Source organism: Phalaenopsis equestris, unplaced genomic scaffold, assembly GCF_001263595.1.
Source record: "Phalaenopsis equestris unplaced genomic scaffold, ASM126359v1 Scaffold234857, whole genome shotgun sequence".
Lineage (NCBI taxonomy): Eukaryota > Viridiplantae > Streptophyta > Magnoliopsida > Asparagales > Orchidaceae > Phalaenopsis > Phalaenopsis equestris.
In genome coordinates, this window is record NW_018252757.1 from 204141 (window position 1) to 222250 (window position 18110).

Here is an 18110-nt window from a genome sequence, read left to right on the forward strand (position 1 = left end):
CGTGCTTCTAGAATATTTAATTCTGGACTCTCGGGAAAAACCCGTCCTCGGCGTCCAAGATCAAATCTTCATATTTTGATCATTTTTGCTCCAAATTCGCTCATTTTTGCATCTTTTTTGCATCTTTTTGCTCTAATGACCATAATTCAACATATCTGCAACAAAACTCAAAAATATCTTTCTTTAAAGTGCAATATCATCAAAATCAGTGTAAAATAGGTATGAAAATCTCAACATATTTTTCTTTGGTCACCTAACATCCTTGGCTCCATGACCGTCCCCTGGAATGATAGGTGTTGGAGCGGGATGCTCCGTTGTTGCGAACATTGCGTTGGGTGGCCATGCAGCAAGGTTCGCAAGTACTTCAGTACTGGATTGCAAACTACCCACAGACGACATCAAACCGATATGCATTAGAACTTTCCCGACGCCAAATAAATAAATTGTCTTAGCGTTGTACGAGAATCCAACACACTTAGAGGAACAAATATAACAAATAGGGAAACTAGAAGTTTTTACGTCGAAAATGAGGAAAGAAAAAAAAAGGGTCTTGCCCAATTGAAATGTTTCACTACGAATTAGTGATTACAAGTATAGCCCCTTATCCCTTTTGCAGGAAATAGTTACACAGTTTCACGAGTTACAAAGTCGGTGGATGGAAGAGCTTGTTGCCCTGTGGTATAGAGCGGTAGAAGCGGAGAGTAATTGTTGAAGCTTTGGAGCATCGTCTTCAGGGTCGGTACAATGTTTGGGATGATGCATCGCTTCGTAAGTAGCTTCACGATTTCACAGTGTCCATGGTTGCTTCTCAAAGTGTTTCTTTGCAAGGAGTGGATGGCAGTCAGAGTTGACTGGAGGATGCAACCTGAGCTAGACGAAGGCGGCGGCCTAAGCTAGTCGAAGGTGGTGGCAGAGGTGGCAGCGATCTAAGTTGGAAGGAGGAGACAACGGTTGAAGTTAATTGGAGGAGGCGTTGGTCGGAGGCGAAGGCAGCAGCGGCTGATGGTAGTCAATAGTGGCTAGCGGGTGATAGTCGATTGTGATTGACGACTATAGAAGTAGGTGTTCGTCGGATCGTCAATACAGAGTTCTAAACTTCAGCTCCCTTATCTCCAGGCTCTAGCCTTCTTCTTGCTTAAGATCTAGTCCCCACCTTAAGAGGGGCTAGGACTCTAGTTATAGAGTCAAGGATCCAAATAAGGAAGGAATCCAGACCTCATTAATCGGATTGCCCAAAAAGATCTTCTTGATCAGACGGTGTTCAACGGATATTTGAGTGTCTTAATAATGTTGAAATTGAGCAACATTGGGTTCATTGGATTCATCTTCTCGAGACACTCGATTTTGCTATAAGTTCGCTAGATTTAGAATTTGTTTGACCTTCTAATTATGCCTGGAAAACTTTCAAAAGTGTTTTAGTGGCTTGATTTGGGCTTAATCTGACTCGGATTAAACTAGTTTTGGTCTTGTTGGGTTTGTCTCTTTAAGCCGGTCAGTTTGACTGTAGTTTGTTGAAATTAAAGTTCAAGATGACTTTTAATTGAAGTTTGAACGACAATTGCTCAAAACATTACCACGAGATTCGTCTATGCTTTGAGATCCATGTCGGTTGATGGAAATTTGTTGGTGGCGTATCATTAAGATTCTTATAATACTTTACATTTTGGACTATTGTTATTGTGTAAGGTCATCATAGTTTAATAATTTCAACATTTGAACGGTGTCAGTTTTCCATGAGTTCAGCAAAAGAAAACATCTTGCCTATGTTTGGGAACCTATTTTCCTGTTTCCTAAAGTATTATTGATTTCCTTATCCTAAAACTGCAGCAGCGCCAGCCCTGATGCCTAGGCTAATCAAATATCTCAATAATACAATCAGATCTATTTTGTGCCATAGGTCCACAGATCCGCAAGCACAGTATACTTTTGAAATATTTAGCAACAGTTAAAAACCATTATTATCATATATTTCTAATAAATGTCAACTATACATGGGGGTCATGATCAACCGAGGTTTTCATCTGTTCGCTATGCTTTGACTTTTCTTTTTCCTATAGGATTCCTGTTCACCAAGAAAATCTTTGCCTGGGAGCCAGCAAATAATGAACTACCAACACTATGTCATAAAAAATTACAATTTATATATAGCTCCATGCCAAACTGATGCCAATTTATAAAAAAGACAAAGGGAGTCAACCAAGTTTCTTTGGTTATAATTGACTAGAGCATGTTTGTATTATCAGACAATATTCTGAATTCTTAATCCCCCTACTAAAGCAAAGGAATCCAATCACATGGAAATGATGCGCACAAACAAAATGTGTCACTTTGTGGTAAATGAAATGAAACATTCTTCCAATGTGGAGCGACTAAAATATGAACTAACCTCATAAGTCATAGTTTTCCACTTCTCTCCACACGCCTTGCCAATCTGAAAGGATATATTCTCGTATCATATAGAAGAAAAGCTATAAAGAAATTTTAATGCTTGAGCACAAGAATAGTAAATCATACTTCACACATTGATTTTACATCTGGGTTCTCTTTTTGGTAAGTCTTCCTAAAATCTTCCCTTCAAGAATAAAAGGATTCCATGTTATGAAAAAACAAAAAATAAAAATAAAAATAAAGATGCAATTCTTAATATTCTGTTTGTGCTAATTGAAGGAAAAAAAGAGGTGAACCCCAATACAAGAGCAATAAGCAAAAGAAAAAAATGGAAGATCACCAGCCTAGATAAAACAAAACTTTCTGGTTGGTGCAGGCATGTCACTGAAACCACAATATTTTTTATCTTCTTCGAATATTACATCAGAAAATTAGATTGGAAAGCCAACTTACACGCTAATATCGTTGTCATAAAACAAACTTCATACTAATTAGTGTAGGGGGTGAAAAATACTGTATAAGAATGGCCTGCAATAATGGGGCAAATTGTAAAAGACAACTTAGTAGAAGAGTGCTGAGCAATCATTTCATAGCATCTGAAGATTGAGTGTATATCTTGAATTTCTTATTGCGTGGATATTTGAACAAAAACAAAACCTTTATCCCACTAAGTGGGGTCGGCTACATGAATACTTTTTTCTCCATTGCATCCTCTTTAGAGTCATATTTTCATTTAGTTCTAATAAATTAAGATCATTTTTTTATATAATATGCCCAAGTCATCTTAGGTCTACCTCTGCCTTTCTTAACATAAGTCCAATCTAAAACATCTACTATTCTAATCGGATCATCAGATGGTCGACATTTAGCCGTGTGGATATAAGAAATTGAGACTTTTTTCAATTTGCATTTTGAATGGATTGAAACCAAATTAGGTTAATCATCTGCCAACCATACCAATTAATCCAGGGAGGGTGACCCTACAAATAGGTGTTCTGAGGCATGTACATGTTGAACTTCGATTGAATAAAATTTCTTCAACTAATTTTCAATCTTATATATATGAGCTGTAAGTATGATTCCTTTAAATACGATACAAAAGCAACTACTTAATTTGGGAGAAATCATCTCCTCGTATCGAAAAGATCTAAATTTTTTACTTTGATAGCTTACCGCTTTGATCTAATTTCTTCTGCATAACTTATTATTAATTTGCTAGTGTCCTTGATTTTGTTCAAGTTTGAGACAACAAAAAATTTACCTGTGGAGATTAAATTATAATAGTGTTATGCCGGCACCTAAGAGCAATTTAATCTTTTATTAATTATTATTGTGGGTATAAATAGTGTTTATTAATACTTAGGGTTAGGGTATGCCTGAGATTGGGGTATTGAGTTTTAAGTTTAGGGTTTGGGAGAGATCACCTACCTCTCAAATTATAAGTGCTTATCTTTTATGCATTTGAGTGTGTCATTTGGATTCTTGAAATAAAATATTTTGTTTTGCCCTAATTTCTATGGAAGATCGTATCAAATTGCCCGAATTGCAGGTGTTGGGAGATATCACCTTACAAATGCTTATCTTTATGTATTTGAGTTGCGTGTTTCTTGTCATCAATAAAAAATATTTTATTTGACCCTAATTTTTACGGAGGTTCGTATCAAATTGGTATCAGAGAACTTGATTTTTGGAAGCATGGTCAATTATAGAGAGTGAACTTGTATTGCCCTAATATGTGTGGAAGGATCAAGCCACGCAAGGCTTCAGAAATCACGACTCTTTGATTGATGCAAAGAAAGGATCGCACTTGGGAACTCAAAGGATGGACTGAGTCATGCCTGGGAAGCCAACAAGGGATCAGAATGGTAGTGGGAAGAGGGATTGCATTGTACATAACGGTCGATCTGATCAATCTGGAAGCAAAAACCGATAAGATCACGACAACAGGCGTTGCATCCATTGGATATAGTCGCGATAAGAGCTAGCTGGAAAGTGACGATGGGATCACTAAGCCACAAAAGGTGTGAAGACATGATAGGAGCTAGCTAGGAAGCATCATGGCGTGACTAGAGCTAGCTGGGGAGCATTGCAGCGGAATACAGAGGCCATGACAGGATCATGACAATCAAGTCGCAATTTGAGACAATCAGGAAGCCTCCAATCCGTGATACAGTCGTGATTTGAGACAGTGGGGAAGCAATGACAGGATTAATTAAGTTCCAAAATCATAAGAAGAGTAATAGCGGGCAAGAAAATAAATGCATTAGAGAAGAAATTAAAGAGAAAGGTGAGCCAAATCAGATTGAACATGGAGTGTTTCTCGTCCATGGAGGGATAGCTCTCGTTTATGGAGGGGAGGATAAATGGGAGGTTAATGACCCTGAAAGAAATAATGAAGAAAACAGTGGAAGTTCATACAAAACCGCCTGTCGCAGGATCGAGCAACAACGTTGGGTAAGGATACGAGCATCAACCCTTGGAAGAAATAGTGACATTTGAAATGCGGGAACAAACGGAAGCGGGCAGAATCGAGCGCAGAAATTGGGAGCAGACTCGAGTGGTAGCAATCCAAAGGATTTATGCGGCATCAAGGCAGTATCGTTGCCTTTGGCGGATCTAGAGTCGTAGGATCAAGCGAAGGAATCTGGAGCTAACACGACCTACATCAATCAGAAAGATTCATGCAAGATTAGGGCAACACTATTGTTCAAGGCGGCCACAAGATCGAACGAAGGACTTAGGAGCAAACTCGAGCAGAAGTACTTGGAAAGACTAACATGACATCCAAACGACCGGAAAGAATGGAAGTATCTAAGATTCGACAAAGGAGTCGAAAGCAAATTCAAGCAACAACATCTGGAGAGAAATGCACAACATCAAGAGGTTTGGGGCAAGCGACAGTGGGCGAAATGGGACGGCATGTGAGTTAGGCCTGGAGAAGATTGATTCAAATTGTTTCGGCCTGAAATAGGGAATCAAGATGGTTGGACCCTGGCGGAGGGCTGCATCCAACTACCTCAATGCCTTTTTTGTTGATAAGCTTTCAAGGCGGAAGGCAATTCAGAGTAATAATAGTAACGAGAGAAATGGAGGAGCAAGGAGACTCTAAGGAATTGATTTTGGGCTGTGAAGTATTCAGAAGGGAGACAAGTTTATAGTGCTTCGTGATGACCTCAACTTAAGCAAGACTTTAGAATAGCTCAATACCATGGTAAAAAGGTAATTCAGAACGTAGGGCTAAAATTTTGGATAAAGTTGCATAGTATGGAAGAGAAACATGATCCGAAGTTGGTAGAGATTACGACAATCGATGAGTGATTGGAGTTGCTTGGGACTGCGGTATTCTCCAAGATTGGCTTGAAGTCGGGGTACTAAAAGGTTCAAATGTGGTCGAAGGATGTGTACAAGACTGCATTTCGAAATCACGAGAGTCACTAAGAATTTCTGATTAAATAGAAAGGATTGTCAAATAAGGATACCGCGTGGGAGTAAAAGGACTTGATCCAACAATAATTTATTTTTTCCCAACTTGAACATAAGGTGGCTTTTTGGGATGGAGTATTGTTACATCGGCACCTAAGGGCAAATTAGTTTTTTATTAGTTATTATTGTGGGATATAAATAAAACTTATTATGCATATGGATAGGGTATGCATGAAATTCTGGTATTGAGTCATAGGCTTAGGGCTTGGAAGAGATCGTCTACCTCTCAAATTTTAGGCGATTGTCTTTTATGCATTTGAGTGTGTTGTTTGAGTTCTTGAAATAAATATTTTGTTTTGCCCAAATTTCTATGAAAAATTGTCTTGGTTCATATCACGTAAATGGCTAATTTTACGGGTTTCAAATTTTTTGATCTTCAAATTTAGTTGTTCATTACATTGTTGCTTAGATCAATAATTCTAGTATTTACTATTTATATTCTAAGAAAATAAATTGTTGCCTTATTTAGCAGCTTCATTGTCTCTGAATTGTGCATTATCATACATAATCTACATACATTACATTATTCTAATTGCAAAAGAAAACCCCTAACCCTAAACACTCATATATCAAATTGGCTTTGGAGCATATAATTGCATCATGTCAATTAAACAAATGGCATATTAAATGAATAGAAAAAATGATATTCTTATTAGGTAGGCCATGAGCCTATACCAATATAATTTGATTACCGCGAGATCTAATATTACAATACTATAAGCTACATCCTATGGAACAAATTACTGAAAAAATGATATTCTAGTTGGATAGAAGCAATATCATTACTGTAATACAACATTTCATGCCTTAACTATGAGAATAAAAAATATTTGGAAAGCCATGTAGCCAATCTTCATTACCATGTATTAATTTTACAAGTACAAAATTGAATGTGGCAGAGAATAAGTTTAAAGTATAAAAAGCAACACTTATAAAAATGCTAGATTAGATGGTATAACTTTGGTTGCTTCTGATGTTGACTGAAAGGTTCCAAATAAGGGTCCTAAAATAAACAATACTCTATGGCAGACACTAATAACACAACAAAGTTTTGGAGGCTCGTTTAGGAAGCATGACATGTATGTTTAATAAAAATTTACATTTTTCGAAGGCTCTAATCAGGTAGTTTCTTAGGTGAGCTTCAATAATTAAATGTTAAAAATATACTTGTTGTGTAAAAATGTCTTAAAATAAAAATGTCTTAGCACAACAAGCTTCAACAATTTTTAAAAAATAAGAAATAGATCATCAGAAGCTAAACCTCGGAATTACAAGCTACTCGTTACAAAAATATCATCATTACAGCCACCATCTTCTTCATTATTAGCCTCATCCAAAACTATTTGATTTCAGCTTTATCACCAAAAAAAAAAACTAGTCTAACAATTTAACAAGACAAAGTTCAAATAACAATGATAGGGAGGTCTTAAAGGAATGTGTGTATATCCATGGAAGTATGGGGACTTCCTCGATTCTAACTGTACTTTCTGCTTATTCATTGAAAGACAGGTTAACAATAATTCATTTCTTTTTAGAGTTCCAGTTCATGCAAATGCAGTTAAATTAGTCACTATACATAAAGTATCAATTTTCTAACCAAGTTAGCTTTCCTAGACCTTAAGACCCAAAAAAAAAAGTAAATCTCAAAAAATAAAATAAAAGTTATTGTAATGAACAAGGATGTTATTTTTTATATTTCATCCTTTAAGAGTACAGTGATAACTTATTGACTCTGAACTCTTGTCTTATAGCTCATTCAAAATCTTTCAAAGATTGTATGTAATAGAAATAAAAATCTCTCAAAAACATAAAAAAAAAAAACCTGGTCAATCATCTTTCTAATTTAAAATCAACTTTATATTTAGACATGTAAAAGCAAAATATGATCCGACCGCAATACAAACCTCATGATTGGAAAACATTGAATCCTTCATCCAAAGAAACAAATGAAAAAATAAGTATATGCTACTAACGTAACACTTTTATGCACACTACCAACTTCCAGCATTGTATCACTTCTTTACACACTTTCAACATGCAAGGATCGAAGTATTGCTTGGTCGATGCAATAGATGGAAAATTCATCATATGCAAACATTGTCAACATTTCCATATTCTAAAATTATCAAGATAAAGAGAAAAAGTGCCATTAATAGAGAAATGATATTTTTAATTCTATTGTACTATCTGGAAAAAACATGAGCATACATTTGCACCAAAAAAACTTTGTTGAGAGGGTATGGAGAGATAAAGATTGAGATCATGCACAAATTATTGGAAAAGTTATAAACTTCATGGATAGAAGGAAGATCATTAATACGATGCAACATTTCATGCCTAGACTAAGATAAGAAATATGACTTGGAAAGCCATTAAACCAATCTTTATTACTATGCATTAATTTTACAGATACAAATTTGAATGTAGCATAGAAGAATTTAAAACTCTAAAAAGTTAAGTTTCAGGGCTGCCAAATTAGATGGCACCACTATGGTTGACTAACAGAGCTAAGTGATGGGCTGCGAAAAATAGGCCTTAGTAAAGCATATTATATATCAGAGAGTTGAAAACGTAACTAAGTTTTGGAGATTCATTTAGAAATCATAATAGTTATTTTTAATAAAGAAAAAAATGCTTTAATTCCATTTGAAGGTGGAAGGATGTAGCTTCTTAGGTGAACTCAGCAATTAAATTACCAAGGGATATGTTTTGCATTAATAAATATTAATTCAACAAGCCTAACAAAACTAATCAGCAAACATCATCTTCAAAAGCTAAGTCTTTGAATTAATATTTTCTTATTACAGAGTATCCTCAAAGGCTACATCATCATTATCATCCCACCTTCTTCTTCATTAGCCCTATCCCAACAATATGAATTCAGCTTTACTGCCAAAAACCTTTTCTAAGAAATTGACTAGGCAAAGTTCCAAGAATAATGCTTGGAGAGGCCTTTAGGGAATGTTTGTTTAGCCAAGGAAGCACGGAAAGTTCCTCCAATCTTCCTAAGCATTTTTCTTCTAAATTAAAAGTGTGGATAGGTTAGCAGTGTGACTTTTCATCCTCAATGAGAAATGAGGGACATTCAATGGCTTTCTGTTAGGCAAATCAAAAATTGATAGACCAATTTACAATGGCATTATTTGCATTAATTTTTTTTAATTCCTAAAAGTATACAAACAACAAAACTGTTAATTTTTCACATTTGACCAGGAAGCCTATAAGAAACTCCCATAAGAAATTTGATGAGGAATGCCTCAAAAAGTACCTGGAGAAGCACTTTCTGCATTAAAATTTGTAAGTACAGAAGAATATGTTTCTATTATAAATCAATGCTTGTTTCGGATGCAAAAATAGAAAAAAAAAAAGGGAATTATTCATCCAGATTTATGCATTTACCAGGTGTTCCCTCCTTATACATTTGGAACAAAGTCGAAATTATGGGTGGTTACTTTCATCTTAAATTCAAAATTTTAATAGCTGTAATATGGCAACATGTCACTTACATAGTGATTTCTTCGTAAAATCTCTTTTAGGAATTCCTTACAGGAATGTTTCATCTCAATTTTAGCCGGACTTTCACTTATAAAGAAAATTTAGCAACATGAAAACACATCCAAGTAAGAAAAAAAAATCCTGAAACCATCTTAGCCGCACATCATTATAAATCTTGCTTCAGAAAGCCCGTTGTCGAAGAGACAAGTATTCGAAACAGCAAAACCCTAACCCGTTGTTAGTGCCAATCAAACAGACCATACACCCTATCCAAAACAATGTCATTTCAACATGAATAAATGAATCATACAACAACATCATGCAACCATAAACAACAAACCAGTTTCTAGTTCACTCACCAATCACCCGGTAAAGAGACAAACGCATTCCGGAACCCAAACAGAAACAAAGTCAGCCAAATTTTAGAATTAAATTTTCTGCACTAGTTTCTCCCTTTATCCACAAGCTAAACCTAAGCATCCCCCTAATCATTTTATAAGAAAGTCTTCAGAGGAAAAGAAAGGAAAAGAAAGAAACGTCGATGGAAAGGGTGAGACCGGACTCACAGAAAGTAGAAGAAGGCGGTCGGGGGCTTCTTGGGCTTAGCGGGGTCTTTGCCTGTGAGTTTCTTCTTCGTCTTAGCTTTACGAGTCAGCTTCTTTCCCAGTGCTTTGGATTTGGGCTTCTGCTTGGCGGGAGTGGTCTCCTTCGATTTGTCCTTCATATTTGTCGCAGAAAGAATCCACAGAGACGAAACAAGGTTGGGGGTAGGGCTGTCAAAAAAGATTGTAGTACGCGAACAGTTCGTGTTCGTGTTCGCTTGCTTTCCGGGGAGTGCGAGTTCGTGCACCATTGGTTCCATAAGTAAACCAGATCAACACTAATAATTCTTTTTCGTTCCATCTATAAATCAATCAAATACCAATAAATTTGATCGTGTTATTATTTGAAATATAAAAAAATTTAAAATAATTATATATAAAAATTTATCATATTTTAAAAATAATTATATACTCTAAAAATTAACGTATTTTAAAAAATTAAATCATATAAATTATAATATTATTTCCAGTTTCACCTCTTAGCTTACATTAAATTATATAATTTCATATTTATCTTCAAGTTCGTCTTTTAGCTTAAATTTTCTTATATTTCTTTTAGCTTTATTTAGTTTCTTTGAGTGAAACCTAGTTTTTGAGAGTGAAATATTGCATATTGCCTCTAGATCTGAATTTTTTATGGATGAGATACGATATTGTGGTTTTATTGTGAGCAGTGATTCGACTATTTTGCATTTGTGCTCTGATTCATACAGGTTTAAACATTAATTTCATATAGGTTTAATCTTTTGAAAGATTTCGAACAATTCGAACAATACAAACAAATTTTTAAGATTTCGAATAATTCAAACAATCCGAATAATTTGAACAATTTGAATAATTCGAACATTTCAAACATTTCAAATATTTTAAACATTTCAAACATATTTCAAACAAATTAAATCGAATATAAATAGTAACTTCACGAACAATTTCTAACACGAGCCTTTTTCAAACACACGTAATTTCAAAGGAACCGAACACGAACACGAGTTCTGTTCGTTCGTGTTCGGTTCGTTTACACCCCTAGCTGGGGGGACCTCTTGTTCCTTCCCTTGGATAACCAATGATATATCCAACATAATTTTCATTAGAATAATTTAAGTGTCAGTATTAATTAATAATGATAAATAACTAGTGCAATTAAATTTGTAATTATTTTTTCTTTAAAAAGATGAGGATCAGACAAAATTTTAATCAATAAAAAATTATAATGACCAAAAAAAAAAAATCACAACGCAGCACAAAACCAAACCACAAAATTTTAATCAATAAAAAAATTATAATGACCAAAAAAAAAATCACAACGCAGCACAAAACCAAACCAACATCATCCACAACGCAAATGCTAACACAACAAAATACTAGAAAAAAGAAAACACTAAAATCACAAACAGTCAGACGAAGCTCAGCGAATAGTTGTAGGATCACCCAAGTCACAATCCAAAAATCACCAACTAAAATTTTCTAAACAAATTCAACATGATCTACAACCTGCAAAATACAAAAAAAAAAAAAAGAGAAACAAAAACACAAACAAAACAAAGAAGAACAAAAAAAATAAAAGAAATAATTTAAATAAATGGCAAATTAACTCGGAACTTACCTTTAGAAATATTAAATTTTCATCAATAAACTAATGAATATAAATATTCAAAAGAATAGTTAAATTTTAATATATTGTTGGAATTCATTATAGCTCGATCAAATCAAATTTATGAGAGAAAATCAAGTATAAATCTGACCTAAATCAGAGATATTTGAAAAAGAAAATAAGAAACTACCACAAATCAAAATAGAAGAGCAAGGACTAACCAAATAGCTAAGAAATAGTTCCAAGAATCAGACCACTAACAAGAAGCAAAGACGAAAAACTAAAGTAAAATAGAAAATAAAGAAAAAATCCTAATCAAGAGCACAAAGCAAAATACCTCAACACCAACCAATCGCAGAAACCAAAAATAGAAAAAAGTTATGCTAATATAGAAACAAATCAAGCAAAACAAAAAAAAACACCTAAAAAAACCTTGAGAAAATAACTGCTAATCAAGCAACAAACAATGGTTACCTACATAAATATTAAATTTTCATCGATGAACTAATGAATATAAATATTCAAAAAGAATATTAAAATTTAATATAATAATGGGATTCATCCAAATGAACCACAATTCCAGAACAATAAGCTCAGCTACAAACCAAAAGTCTAAAACACGTTGAAATATAGCTGAGAGAGTTACTCCAGCCAACAAATAATAGAAAAAACAAATCATTTATTCAAGAGCAACAAACAAGGCTCCATCGAAAAAGTCGTAAATAGAGAAAATAAGAAAAGTTAAAAATTATATAATTGTCTAATAGAATGGAATACCATTTTTAAACTTTCATTCCTGCAAAGATGATCAACCAATGAATATAATGAATATTAGAATCAACATAAGTATGATGATTTCTGAAAATCATGAAATTTCTCTCGTACTAAATCACATAAGTAACAATTTGCAAAACTAAATGATAAAAACACATAGAAATTTGCAAGCTAAATTTTCAGAGTGATATATAACTTGAAAAATAATACTAGGTGCTCTAAAATAATTATCAATGAGTAAACATCTTTCAAGAAGCAGGTGAGAATAAAAACCTTTAAAACATAGATGATCTTGAGTTTCAAGAGTATTCATAAATAAAACATAAGTAGAATTAACATGCATTCCTCTTAAAGAAAACATATCATCGGTTTGAGCCCTTTCATAATAACTTTTCAAATATGAAGAACATATTTAAAGAAAAATATTTAAACCGAACCAGCTTAAACGAATTGATAGGAGAAAAAGTGACATAAAAAAGAAAAATATCTTTATGAGATTAATTAGAATCATTATTTCAAGAACAAGTAATATCATTGGTAATAGAAATCTTGCTAATAGCATCAATGTAAAAAGTAGGATCATTGTGATTTGAAGCAAAATTCCAACAATCATTATAAATTATATACATAAGCTTCAAATTAAGAGGAAAATTAAACCACGTGAAAAGAGAATTGTCGAATTTATCTACAAGAGAAACCACCTCAAACCAATGATCAAAATAAAATAACATATGATAATATTTAGTAAAATGTACACTTAAAGCATTTTTGAACTTTATAGCAATTCTGATAAAATCATTCCAAAAAGAGAAGACGTAGAATTAATGCTACACCATAAAGAACCATAATGATTAAAAAACTAACTCCTCAAATAAGATTGAAAGATAAGATTTTCAAATATTTTTGACTTTGCACATGATAATAACAAAATCAAGAGAAGGAAGACCTAAAGCACCAAATTGCTTAGTCAGAGTAACTTTATTCTAAGAAATAGTATGAAGCTTATTATTATCATCAATATTAAGAAAAAAAATTGTAGATCAAAGAAGAGATATTCTTCCTCAAACCTTTAGGTAATAAGAGAAAACATAATCAATAACATAAATAACACCAAATAGTAAATTTAATAAGTTAAAATCTACTAACAACATATAATATCTTTTTCTTTCAACCAACAAGCTAAGAATGAATTTTATCAAAAATCTTATGATAATCAAAACTAACCAACTTAGAGGGTTTAATGATGACACCAATGTAATCCCAACAAAAATATTTGATAGAAAAGCCATGTAAATTACAAATTAAATGTTGAAGATTATTATCAATTCTTTTATAAAAAAAGTAATGAAAAAGTTAGAAAAAATAATATGAAGATTAAAAGCTTTAGAAAAATTGCTAAACAAATTGCAATTAAAATTAATATGATTAGAATCAGCCTGACTAAAAAAAATATTCAGCATAAGTGAAATGATTTATTGAATTAATATAAGTCGTCCTAGCTAACTGATTATCAAGCAAATAGAAAGAGAATCCATAATAGTTATAAGAAGATAAGAGGAAATTTCACAACCTTGTCATAAACTCAAAGAAGAAGAAAAATATTCTTTAAATCACTATTGATAATAATAGAGAAATAAATATCAGCAGTACAAGTAGTAATCTAATAAATGGATTCACTAGGGGAACCAATCCTTTGTAACTTTTTATACTATAAATCTCTGTTAACTTTGTCAAATGCTTAATGAATATTAATTTGAGCACAACATATCTTAATAGTATTGTAAGAATTAAAGCCATAAAGTAGTTTATTAGTTAAAATAATATTGTCAGTAATATCTTAACCATTAATAAAAACAGATTGGGTAGGATGAATGATTTTAGGAAGAATATATTTAATTTTATTAGCCAAAAATAAATAAATAAATTTATAAACAGTATTACATAAGAAAATAAGAAGATGGGCAGAAAAGATTAGCATCAATACTTTTAGTTACATGCACAATAACAAAACACTTTACCACATGGGGAAGTTTATAAGTAAGAAAAAAATGATTAAAGATTGAAATGCAATCTTTACCAATAATATCTCAAGCATCTTAGAAAATTTTAGAAGTAAAACCATCTTGACCAAGAGCTTTATTAAAGCCAATAAAAACAAAAGCATTATTTATATATTCATTAGATAAATTGTAACTCAATAAAAAAAATATTATCTTTAGAGACAATGATTAATAGGAAAACATCACCAAAATTATCTTAATTATTAACATGACCATTAAAAAGGTTACAATATAAAGAAATTGTTTTACTAACAATATCCTCATGATTATGAACATATTAACTATTAACAAAAACCTCCTTAATAAAAATTAAAATTATGTTGAATTTAAGCTTTTTGAAACAAGAATTTAATTCATCCTCCCCATTAGATAACCAATAGCAATTATTATAAAGAGGAGATGCTTGATCCAAATGATTATTAGAAAGAGGAAAATTTCAAAGCTAAACTATAATCTTATTTTGTTGATCCTTAAGATCAGTAATGTAATTAGATAAAACAATAGAAAATTTCCAATGCCAACCCTTAAAAGCCAGTTTAACATTATAGAGTTTACTAGAAATAGAAAAAATAAGATCCCCTTTAGTTTAACAGAGTTTACTAGAAATAGAAAAAATAAGATCCCCTTTAGGAGGAATATTCTAAGTACTATTCACAATAGTTAGGAAATCAGGGCAATAGTTCTAATAATTCTTATACATAAATCTATAATACACTTTATAAGAATTTACCATCAAAACCACAATAGGATGATGATTAGAAGAGTAAGCATTCAGGACTTTGAAACAAACATCTGGAAAAAAATCCACCTAATGAGTGTTGCAAAAGAAAACTCAATTGATTATTATATCAACTAAAAGAATAGCTAGAGTTCTGTAATTTAATAAGACTAAAATTCGAAATAAAATTATTTAAATCATAAAACTTTGAAGGTAAGGAAGAAAGAAACACTCTCCACTTTCTCATCAGTTCTTAAAATACAATTAAAGTCTCTAAGAATAATCTAAAGAGAAGACATAATATCAGTAACATTAACCATTAAATTTCATACAAGTTTTCTGATATATGCATTATTATTAACATAAATAGCCGTCATAAAAAATTAGTAGAAGAAAAGACTGAAACATATTTAATCCAAATCTTCCTTTATCAATAAGATTAAAAGTGTCAACATTACTTCATTTGAAAATTTTTTGAAATGATTTAAAACAAGAGGATTAAAAATTAAAGGCAAATTTAATTTAGTCCTTAAAAGACATGCGATCAAATTTAAAATTTTTAGGAAAACTTTTATAATTAACAAGCTAGGTTTCATTATTAAACCCTCTAACATTCCAAGCAACCAACTTAGGAAAAAAATATAAGAAAACAAAAAAGAAGAGAAAAAAATGAACATAAAAAAGAAATAGACAGATCATTTAGATATGACTCTTGATTCGAACAAAAATCTTACATTTTTAATATTATTGGTAATTTTTGATGAAACTAAATCAAAACAACCATGCCAGCACTTTGTAAAGAATTAATATTAGCAGCATTTGCATTAACACCATAACTTTTATTATTAACAATGTCCTGAGAAGAAAAATATTAGAGACAATCACAACCTATGAAACAATCTTATTAACTTCTTTGTTAGGTTCCATCAGGTCTAAATTTGGAGGATTTAAATCAAGCTATAATAGAAGAATCATTGTTCATAAGGAATGGTACCTTATTATTACCAACATTATTTAAAAAAAGACTAAGATCAATAATAGATTCATTACCAGCCGATTGAATAACTTTATGAATATTAAGATTCAAAGGAATTTAAGAGGTATTAAGAATATTGTTTGGACTTTGAGATGACCTAATAATATTAATTTATTTTCTTCTAGTTTTCAAATTACGAGCAGAATTCAACATATTATGATTTCTTCCTTGAAAGCAAAGATAGCATTAGCAAGTAAGAAAGAAATTTTAGGACAGTTAGAAGAGTTATGAGAGAATGTAGAACAAACATTACATGGAACTAGTTTTCATTTGTAAACCATAGGAATAATAAATTCTGTATTCTTAAAAGTAATAGTAATATTTTCAGAAAGAGGTGAATCAATATTGATTTGAAAGCCCTTGCAAACAACGTCAAAGAACACTTAATTGTCAACACATCAACCATAAGTGGTATACCAATCTTACTGACAGATTTAGAAATACCATTTTTTACTAATAAAATAATGTAAGATTTGGGAATTTAACCAAAATTAAAATTTTCTTGAAATCCTCATGAATTGGCCTGACATTCATACTATTTTTTAAAAATCATATCTAAATCCTCAGGAAATATAAATTTAAATAGAGATAAACATTTTTAAGAAAAAAAAGCTCAACCGAGCCCTTTAATTTCCAAATCGTACAAATCAACTGAAGAAGATTCTCATAGAAAGGCCTCTACCTAAAGCATAACCAACCATTGCCAAATCTCATTGTTTAGAACCAACTTCCACCTCATCATTAAAGAAAATAACCTTATCATTTGCACAAGGCACAAAAGATAGATTAAAAGCAAAAGAACTAGGGAGATTAGAAAGAACTAAGCTTAAAGCCTGCATAAGAACAAGAAAGGAACGAGATGGAGAAGTGTGAAGTTGGGAAAAAAATAATCCATGGAAAAAAGTGAAAATCCCCTAAAACCAAAATGAAGATCAAAATAATGAAGAATAAAAGATAAGTCCAAATCTTTTCTCAAGAGAAAGGGAAAATATGAAGAAATCTTAAAGAAACCTTAGCTGCAAGAAAAAATCCTTCATGATTTCAAGAATCGCTAGAGTTCTATTTCTATGTTGTTCAAATTTTGATTCGTTGATTAAATTGTAATTGATTATTATAGAGATGATAGGTTTAAGTGAAAATAATTCATTCAATAAATTTAAAGCTATATAAGTTTATGATTTATATATTAAATTGATATCACCAAATAATTTTATTCAGAAAAATATATTCAATTAGAAGACATTAATTGATATTTATAGGAGTAGTGTCATACTAATAAGACTAAATAATTTAAATCAAAATATGATTTCTTTTTTTTTGAAAGGTTAACAAAATATTTTAAATAACTTAAATCAATTCTAAATATAATATTGTTCAAAAGGCCTAAAAAATTAAATCAAGTAAAAATAAATGAAAATTATGTCAAATTAACATGAGCTTAAGTTGTATAAAAATTAGTTTAGTTCAATTTCATTGTAATATCTTTGGATGAGTTTAAAAAATTCAAGTTTTTGTGAGCTAACTTGATTGACCTCTGTCTAATTATTTCAAATTATCCATACTTTTTTTTCCTTGAAGTGTTTGTAAGATTCACTCTAAATGAAGAAAATGTTATCACTAAATCATAAAATAAAAAAAATGACCATAAGCATGTAGTATATAGAGAAAATTAAGTACTTCTAAAGAACACATAAATATAAACTTTTACACTTTTATTTTTGAACTTATTATTCCTCGGGCATATTTATTACACCTTTTTCATATTTGTAAAATTCTTCCCCCTTATACATTACATACTTATAGTGGGAACTCCATCATGAAAGTCCAAAAATTTACTATATCACATGGACATTAGTAGACATAATACTTTTTGTATCTAATATGTGTGTGTGTGTGTGTGTGTGTGTGTGTGTGTGTATTTCTCAAGTATTATAAAAAAAGGAGGGGGGTGAAAATAAGGGTC

The 18110-nt window shown here is 31.6% G+C and overlaps 1 protein-coding gene across 3 annotated transcripts in view; it reads right to left on the minus strand.

The window, feature by feature from the left end:
• The window catches only part of LOC110039030 (high mobility group B protein 14-like), a 19287-nt gene extending 9062 nt beyond the window's left edge, over positions 1-10225 (minus strand). For all 3 annotated transcript variants that reach the window (XM_020743972.1, XM_020743973.1, XM_020743970.1), the window contains exons 1-3: positions 9933-10225; positions 2515-2572; positions 2387-2431 (exon numbers count right to left, since the gene is read on the minus strand). In XM_020743972.1, coding sequence (XP_020599631.1) covers positions 2387-2431; positions 2515-2572; positions 9933-10219 — 390 coding nt within the window. In that variant the 5' untranslated portion in view covers positions 10220-10225. The remainder of the gene's footprint in view (positions 1-2386; positions 2432-2514; positions 2573-9932) is intronic.
• Between the last annotated feature and the right edge of the window lie 7885 nt (positions 10226-18110).